The sequence below is a fragment of the Salmo salar genome, chromosome 06, assembly GCF_965601325.2.
Source record: "Salmo salar chromosome 06, fSalSal1, whole genome shotgun sequence".
Classification (NCBI taxonomy): domain Eukaryota; kingdom Metazoa; phylum Chordata; class Actinopteri; order Salmoniformes; family Salmonidae; genus Salmo; species Salmo salar.
The window spans coordinates 95542943-95552500 of NC_138296.1; the positions used below are offsets into that span (position 1 = coordinate 95542943).

General features: G+C 45.2%; 1 protein-coding gene across 1 annotated transcript; it reads right to left on the bottom strand.

Moving 5' to 3' along the window:
- Positions 1-775: 775 nt before the first annotated feature.
- Positions 776-8531, bottom strand: LOC106608333 (protein phosphatase EYA4). The gene is made up of 7 exons (XM_082977095.1): positions 8440-8531; positions 7874-7932; positions 6180-6340; positions 5718-5832; positions 5092-5213; positions 3686-3786; positions 776-1224 (listed from the first exon to the last, which is right to left on the bottom strand). Exons 1-7 carry the CDS (start codon positions 8518-8520, stop codon positions 1144-1146), a joined length of 720 nt encoding a protein of 239 aa, XP_082833221.1. The 5' UTR covers positions 8521-8531; the 3' UTR covers positions 776-1143.
- Between the last annotated feature and the right edge of the window lie 1027 nt (positions 8532-9558).

Here is a 9558-nt window from a genome sequence, read left to right on the forward strand (position 1 = left end):
TAAAACTACTTGCTGTGAAATAATTTACATGAGTGAGTGAGCGGTTCAGTCAGACTAGAGCATTTTCATATTGAGAGTGCAGATCTGTAGGTAGCAGGTTACAGCTGAAGCATTAGTGTATTACTGTTGACTAAAACCCTAACAGGTGCCCCATGGGCCCTGGTCAACAGTAGTGCACTACATAGGGAATAGGGTGCCACTTGGGATGCAGTCTTGGATGTTATTTCATGGGTTGGGGCTCGTCCAGCAGGAGTGATAAGTGTTCCAGGTCAGGTCCTGTGCTCCCGTCTCCTCTCCTCCCTCTCCCTCTCCCTCTCCCTCTCCCTCTCCTCCCTCTCCCTCTCCCTCTCCCTCTCCCTCTCCCTCTCCTCTCCTCTCCTCTCCTCTCCCCCTCCCCCTCCCCCTCCCTCTCCCTCTCCCTCTCCCTCTCCCTCTCCCTCTCCCTCTCCCTCTCCCTCTCCTCCCTCTCCCTCTCCCTCTCCCTCTCCCTCTCCCTCTCCCTCTCCTCCCTCTCCCTCTCCCTCTCCCTCTCCCTCTCCCTCTCCTCTCCTCTCCTCTCCCCCTCCCCCTCCCCCTCCCTCTCCCTCTCCTCTCCTCTCCTCTCCTCTCCTCTCCCCCTCCCCCTCCCCCTCCCCCTCCCCTCTCCCTCTCCCTCTCTCCCTCTCCCTCTCCTCTCTCAGTCCTAGTTGTCTTAAGAAAGTTTAGAGTACTCAAATCCAGATGTATTTTTTTTTTTTTTAAAGACACACAAAGAAATGAAGACAAAACCCAAAAGTTGCAGTGTACTGTGGTTGTTTTCTTAAATAGATATACAAAAACAAGAAGTCCAGGGAGAGGGGACTACGGTCTGTCTCCCGTCGCCATGGTAACCATTACAGGTGGTGGTGGTGGTAGTAGTAGTACTGGTGTGTTCCGTCTGTTGCTATAGTTACAGAACAGTTACAGAAACAGTCCGTTGCTACAAATACAGTCTGTTGCTATAGTAACAGTTACAGTAACAGTCTGTCGCTTCGGTAACAGTTACAGTAACAGTCCGCGCTCTAGTAACAGTTGCAGTAATAGTCTGTTGCTACGATAACGGTTACAGTAACAGTCCGTTACTACGGTAACAGTTACAGTGACAGTCTGTTGCTACGGTAACAGTTACAGGTATTCAAACTCCAGTGCTTGGTGTAACGCCAGCAGGTCAGAGTGACTGGATATCCTCCAGAATGGCATGTTGTGCTGCAGGAAGGAGGGAGTGAGGGATAGAGGGAGAGAGAGAGAGAGAGACACATTGATTAGATACCTGTGGAGGGGCCAACACACCACCAGCACAACACACGCAACCCCAAGTCGTCATGCAAGCTACGGTACGCTAGCCTACATATCCCTCTATGGGTTTGCCAAAGCACTGCAGTTAAAACGCATGCAGCATCCCTTATAGAACCGCTGACCCGTAGAACCACTGACCCGTAGAACCACTGGCCTGTAGAACCACTGACCTACAGAACCACTGACCCGTAGAACCACTGGCCTGTAGAACCACTGGCCTGTAGAACCACTGGCCTGTAGAACCACTGACCTGTAGAACCTGTAGAACCACTGACCTGTAGAACCTGTAGAACCGCTGACCCGTAGAACCACTGACCTGTAGAACTGCTGACCTGTAGAACCACTGACCCATAGAACCACTGACCCGTAGAACTGCTGACCTGTAGAACCACTGACCCATAGAACCACTGACCCGTAGAACCACTGACCTGTAGAACCTGTAGAACCACTGACCTGTAGAACCACTGACCTGTAGAACTGCTGACCTGTAGAACCACTGACCCATAGAACCACTGACCCGTAGAACCACTGCCCTGTAGAACCACTGACCTGTAGAACCGCTGACCTACAGAACCACTGACCTGTAGAACCGCTGACCTACAGAACCACTGACCTACAGAACCGCTGACCTGTAGAACCGCTGCCCTATAGAACCACTGACCTGTAGAACCACTGACCTGTAGAACCACTGACCTGTAGAACCACTGCCCTGTAGAACCACTGCCCTGTAGAACCACTGGCCTGTAGAACCCCTGACCTATAGAACCACTGGCCTGTAGAACCCCTGACCTACTGAACCACTGGCCTGTAGAACCACTGACTTGTAGAACCACTGGCCTGTAGAACCCCTGACCTACAGAACCACTGGCCTGTAGAACCACTGACCTGTAGAACCACTGGCCTGTAGAACCACTGGCCTGTAGAACCCCTGACCTACAGAACCACTGCCCTGTAGAACCACTGGCCTGTAGAACCACTGACCTACAGAACCACTGCCCTGTAGAACCACTAGCCTGTAGAACCACTGGCCTGTAATCCCAATCATTTGGTCTAAGGAACCAGTCTCCTTTCATTTCATAAATCGGTCTAAGATGCTAAATAAATGTAAACAATACACGTTATTCTATTATTGCACCCACACTGCTCGCGCTGGCCAACGAGCGTCTGCGTTGCCAAGCGCTAAAATAGAAGTCAGTTCTATTTATGATGCTGAACACGGTGCAAGTCCTGCCTCTCCCATCTCCTCATTGGTTTATAGAAGCAGATACCCACATGCCATCTCCTCATTGGTTTATAGAAGCAGATACCCACATGCCATCTCCTTATTGGTTATACCAACGTGGGTGATTGAAAGATGAACTGAGTTCGGTCGGTCGTCGTGGTGACTATGAAAGTTTGATGCCAATCGCCATATAAAGTCCAAAAGATGAAAAAGTCTGGAAGGAGGAGAGATGACTAGAAACTATTTGGTTGACCGTTTTATGTGTGGATTAATTGTCGGAGTAGAGGACCTTGTGCATTTCAGGTAAAATAACAACTCAACGTATATATCCCAGGACAAATTCGTTAACAACAGCTAAATTTCCATAAATGTTTAATGCTTTGCGACCTGTCCCCAAATTAATGTAATTGATTCAGAGTTTGCTTTGATATTTTAACCTGTGTGTCGTGATCGCGTTAGGTGTGTGGGGGGGGGGGGGGGGGGGGGGGGGGGGGGGGGGGGGGAGCGCACGATGGAGCACGATGGAGCTTGCCTGGTTTAGGTATGGTCTCAAGAACCGGACTCTACATTTGTTTCATGGAAATAACAAAGAAACAAACCCAAATAGAAGAACAGCAATGAGAGGAAAATCCCAAACCAGAGCTCACACAAACACCATAGGAGTAGGGGGAAGTTGCCCCTTGACCCTGATCTTAGGTACATTTTTAAATTTCCCCCACTAATGGGTAAGGTTAGAATTGGGGAAAAAGGGGAAGCTTATTTTAGATCTGTATCTAGGGGAAACTTCACCCCAGAGCTCACCAAAACCCCAAACCAAAAAAAAAAAAAAAACTAAAGTTACAACAATAACAAAAGAACACTACTGCAGAAAAAGCAGGCTTGTCCACCACTCCGAATCCCTCACACCACAACACACTCTACAGGGTCACGGCGGGTTTTTCAAAAGGTCAGCTTCTCATGTTTACCTTTATGGCTGCCTGCTCCTCCTCCACACCATCTCCTACTACAACATATACTACCTTCCTGCCATACCTCTGCATTATGCGCTCAAAGCAACCCTCTTTGCCTGCAACATAAACAAAGGGGGGGGGGGGGGGGGTCAAGGGTTAGAGGTCAGGAGAGAGAGAGAAGGGGTCAGGGTGAGGTTACCTGGCTGGCCGCATGCTCCTCGTCTCGCCCGTCGCCAACGACAACATAGGTAATGTTAGTGCCGAAGCGGGAGACTATTCTCTCAAAACAGCTCTCTTTGCCTGGAGACAACAACAAAGGATGTGTACCTAGTGGCACCCTATTTCCTTTATAGTGCACTAGCTTTTGATCAGAGCCCTAAGGGTGTGCTTTACGGGCCCTCTGGTCAACAGTAGTGCACTATAAAGGGAATAGGGTGCCACTTGGGACTTGAGAAAAGCTTAAACACAGATGTTTTTCTAACAAAAGAGAGAGGATGAGACATTTCTGTAGATCAACGATGAAGGAGTGGAATGAGAGGAGACGGGGAGAGAGAACAAACACACACACACACACACACACACACACCACACACACACACTGATGTAACCATCTGTAAACACACATTCCTTGGTTGTCCTATTTTCCATTTTTTTTTAAAACACAAGAGAAAGAAATGGATTGGCCTTGATAGTTCCTGACACACACCTGGTCTCCACGGAGATGCTTCAGATAAACACAGAAACATCAACACTGTCATCATAACAACCCTCCCCTCCCAGGCCCATGATTGTCTCCCAAATGGCACCCTATTCCCTATGCAGTGCACTACTTTAGACCAGAGCTCATAGGGTTTCATATAGCCTCATACAGAGGTCAGATCCCTGGTCAATTTGGGTGGAGTTCCGCTTGGGGTTAATTCCATTTCCCGTTCAGGAAGTAAACTTAAATTCCAATTGTGTGTGTGTGTGTGTGTGTGTGTGCGTGTGCGTGTAGATGGGTCTGTACGTGTGTGTGCGTGCGTGTGTGCGTGTGTGTAGATGTGCGTGTGCGTGTAGATGGGTCTGTACGTGTGTGTGTGCGCGTGTGTGTGTGCGTGTGTGTAGATGTGCGTGTGCGTGTAGATGGGTCTGTACGTGTGTGTGTGTGTGCGCGTGTGTAGATGGGTCTGTACGTGTGTGTGCGTGCGTGTGTGCGTGTGTGTAGATGTGCGTGTGCGTGTAGATGGGTCTGTACGTGTGTGTGCGTGCGTGTGTGCGTGTGTGTAGATGTGCGTGTGCGTGTAGATGGGTCTGTACGTGTGTGTGTGTGCGCGTGTGTGTGTGCGTGTGTGTAGATGTGCGTGTGCGTGTAGATGGGTCTGTACGTGTGTGTGTGTGCGTGCGTGTGTGCGTGTGTGTAGATGTGCGTGTGTGTGTAGATGGGTCTGTACGTGCGTGCGTGTGCGCGTGTGTGTAGATGGGTCTGTACGTGTGTGTGCGTGTGTGTGTGCGTGTGTGTAGATGTGCGTGTGCGTGTAGATGGGTCTGTGTGCGTGTGCGTGTGTGTGCGTGTGCGTGTAGATGGGTCTGTACGTGCGTGTGTGCGCGTGCGTGTGTGGTTCTTACCTATTTTGGTTGCACTGTATATGTTCTCAATAGGGAAGACAGATCCTAAACTATACAACAGAACTTTAGCCACTGCTGGTATCAGCTGGGTTGTTGTTACCAACACATTTACACAGTTACTCCTGGAGACAGAGAGAGAGAGGGAGAGAGAGAGAGAGAGAGAGAGAGGGAGGGAGGAAGAGAGAGAGAGTGGGGAAGGAAGGAAGGAAGGAAGGAAGGAAGGAAGGAAGGAAGGAAGGAAGGAAGGAAGGAAGGAAGGAAGGAAGGAAGGAAGGAAGGAAGGAAGGAAGGAAGGAAGGAAGGAAGGAAGGAAGGAAGGGGGAGAGATGGAGGGAGAGAGAAAGAGAGGGAATGAGGAAGAGATGGAGTGGGAGAGAGGGAGAGAAACAGAGAGAAAGGGAGAGGGAGAGAGAGGGAGGGGGAGAAAAGACAAGTGGAGAGAGGCAGAGAGAGAGAGAGAGAGAGAGAGAGAGAGAGAGAGACAGGTAACTAGTATCAGTATCAACTGTTCCATTACATAAAAATAACTCTGATCTCTGTTTTATTTGTCATGTTCGTGTCAGAGACCGACTCAGTTTTGTCGGCAGCCATTTTGTGTGTGTGTGTGTGTGTGTGTGTGGGGGCACCTGGAGCTGATGATGGACAGGGACTTGAGTGCGTTGGTGAGCCAGGAGTCTGTTAAAGCCTCCACTTCAGCTCTTAGCTGTAACCACGCATCCCTCTTAGCAGGGCCCAACAGGCCTGTCAACAATTAACAACAACAATATAAACAACAAATAACAACAATAAACCACATTAGGGGGCAGGATTTACTCTGACCACACTTTGTGCGCCATTTCAAAGTTTTCCAATTGAGCCGACATACGCAATTTTTTTTTTACAGTGAATGCGGTCTTCATGAACACAGGAACATTGCCTTTTTACTAAAGTACAGGACAATACTAAATGTTTCTTAGTGGATTAAAATGTACACAATATACATATCCGTTGACAGTTACTAAAAATATATATATTTCTTCCCCCCCCCCTGCCTAAAAAGAGCTCTCTGATTGGCCCCTCTCCAGTAAACTCTTCTTCGATTGGCTTACCCCCCACATTGTTTTTGTACGTGCTATACATCTCTTTGACTCTTCTGTAGCGGAAGGCTAGTTTCCTCATCCAGTCCACCCCTCCACGGACACCCGTCGCCAGGCATAGACTCGCGCTGGTCGCCGCTGCATGGAAGCCATCAGTTGCAAAACTGTAAGTACTGTCAATAATAATAATAATGATATGTTTTATTATAAAAACTGTAAGTACTGTCTATAATAATAATAATAATTATTATTATATGTTTTATTATAAAACTGTAAGTACTGTCTATAATAATAATAATAATAATATATTTTATAAAAACTGTAAGTACTCTCTATAATAATAATAATATTAATAATAATAATAATAAATTTTATAAAAACTGTAAGTACTGTCAAGTACTGGCATAAAACTGTAAGTACTGTCTATAATAATAATAATAATAATAATAATAATATATTTTATAAAAACTGTAAGTACTCTCTATAATAATAATAATAATAATAATATATTTTATAAAAACTGTAAGTACTCTCTATAATAATAATAATAATAATAATAATATATTTTATAAAAACTGTAAGTACTCTCTATAATAATAATAATAATAATAATGATATGTTTTATTATAAAAACTGTAAGTACTGTCTATAATAATAATAATAATAATAATAATAATTATATGTATTATAAAAACTGTAAGTACTGTCAATAATAATAATAATAATTATATGTATTATAAAAACTGTATTTACTGTCTATAATAATAATAATATTAATAATGTTTTATTATAAAAACTGTATTTACTGTCTATAATAATAATAATAATATTAATAATGTTTTATTATAAAAACTGTATTTACTGTCTATAATAATAATAATAATAATGTTTTATTATAAAAACTGTATTTACTGTCAATAATAATAATAATAATTATATGTTTTATTATAAAAACTGTATTTACTGTCAATAATAATGATAATATATTTGATTTGAATTCTCCTCTCAACAGAACAATATGTCACAGAACATTGCTAAGTGGTTAACTCAAATGATTTAAGCCTAATTTTGCTGTCGATCCTGCGTGCTTGTTGTTGAGTTTAGAATTGCGGGGCTGCAAACAGCAGCAGTTTTTTGCTACACAACTACACAGGATGGACAATTCGCATAGGTAGTAGTACTTGTACCACAGGTGGTTGGTGGCATCTTAATTTGGGAGGACGGGCTCGTGGTAATGGCTGGAGCAGAATTGAATTAAAATGTTGTATTTATTTAACTTGGCAAGTCATTTAAGAACAAATTCTTATTTACAACGATGGCCAAACCCGGACAACGCTGGGCCAATTGTGCTCCGCCCTATGGGACTCCCAATCACGGGCCAGATTTGATACAACCTGGAATCGAACCAGGGACTGTAGTGACGCCTCTTGCACTGAGATGCAGTGCCTTAGACAGCTGCGCCACTCGGGAGCTCATAAACAGCCGTCCTCCCCTCACCAGCCTCCTCTGGTACGATGTAGGCTTAAATGAATAGTACAACTTGAAGTTTGGGTGAAGTCTGTCTGTTTAAAGAAAACAATCCCATGGATCCCAGTTTCTCCTGACCCACAGACTATTCCTCAGGGCGAGGAACCGCCTAATGTCAAGTCATCCTGAACTCCTCATTTAACTGTGAAGTAGAAACAGTACGGATGTTGAACGCTCACCTCAGGTCCTGTCCGTTGTCATCGGACGACACGTCATCAATATGGACCTGATCGCACTCCTGAACACCCACCCACACACACAGACAGAAACACACAGACAGAAACACACACACACACACACACACACACACACACACACACACACACACACACACACACACACACACACACACACACAGAAACACACACAGACAGACAGACAGACAGACAGACAGACAGACAGACAGACAGACAGACAGACAGACAGACAGACAAGTTTAAGTCTTTAGTTTGTCTCACTAGGGGGCAGTGTCTACACATGATGGAGCTGCACACGAATCACAGACTCTCAGAGGAGGAGGAGGAGGAGGAGGAGGAGGAGGAGTGCTGATCTGGAATCAGTTTGACCTTTTTAAAATCACAGTGAATTAGATTACACTGACAGTGGGGATGTGAATTAGATTACACTGACAGTGGGGATGTGATCCCGGATTAGCATCTGTATCTATACAGAGTGTGTGTGTGTGTGTACGTGTTCCTGAGCTCACCTAACTCTAAGTCGTTGAAGAACAGGTGTGTGTACCTACCTCTAAGTCGTTGAAGAACAGGTGTGTGTCTGCCAGGTTAAAGATCATCTCTTCCATCCTCAGTCCCAGCGTCACCGCCATGGGAGGGTCCTGTCAATCAATCAATAAATCTGTCAATACAGTATTTATGTGCTGGGGGGGCTTGGATCAGTCTGTTATATCTGGAGTATTTCTACTGTCTTATCTGGTGTCCTGTGTGAGTTTAAATATGCTCTCTCTAATTCTCTCTCTCTCCCTCTCCCTCCCCTCCCGGAGGACCTGAGCCCTAGGACCATGCCTCAGGACTACCTGGTATGATGACTCCTTGCTGTCCCCAGTCCACCTGGCCGTGCTACTGCTCCAGTTTCAACTGTTCTGCCTGCAGCTATGGAACCCTGACCTGTTCACCGGACGTGCTACCTTGTCCCAGACCTGCTGTTTTCAACTCTCTCTCTCTCGCTCTCTCTACCGCACCTGCTGTCTCGACCTCTGAATGATCGTCTATGAAAAGCCAACTGACATTTACTCCTGAGGTGCTGACTTGTTGCACCCTCGACAACTACTGTGATTATTATTATTTTAACCTGCTGGTCATCTATGAACATTTGAACATCTTGGCCATGTTCTGTTATAATCTCCACCCGGCACAGCCAGAAGAGGACTGGCCACCCCTCATAGCCTGGTTCCTCTCTAGGTTTCTTCCTAGGTTCTGGCCTTTCTAGGGAGTTTTTTCTAGCCACCGTGCTTCTACACCTGCATTGCTTGCTGTTTGGGGTTTTAGGCTGGGTTTCTTTACAGCACTTTGAGATATCAGCTGATGTAAGAAGGGCAATATTAATACATTTGATTGATCGATCAAACAAACAATAGAAAAATCAATCAAACAATCAATCATTTTAGTCATTCAGCAGACGCTCTGATCCAGAACGACTTTCAGTTAATCTACTGTAGCTGGGTGAGACTAATCAATCAATCAATCAACCAACCAATCAATCAATCAATCAATCAATCAATCAATCAACCAATCAATCAATCAATCAATCAATCAATCAATCAATCAATCAAATGTATTTTATAAAGCTCTTTCTACATCAGCAGTTCTCAAGTGCTAGTACAGAAACCAGAATCCTCTACTGGCTG

Excerpts from the sequence above, each read along its gene's own strand:
- LOC106608333 (XM_082977095.1), bottom strand. The coding sequence starts at position 8,520 with ATGGCGGTGACGCTGGGACTGAGGATGGAAGAGATGATCTTTAACCTG. Across the intron at positions 5,214-5,717 it reads CTGTCCATCATCAGCTCCAG|GAGTAACTGTGTAAATGTGT; the intron begins GTGCCCCCACAC and ends CTCTGTCTCCAG. Across the intron at positions 3,787-5,091 it reads ATACAGTGCAACCAAAATAG|GCAAAGAGAGCTGTTTTGAG; the intron begins GTAAGAACCACA and ends TGTTGTCTCCAG.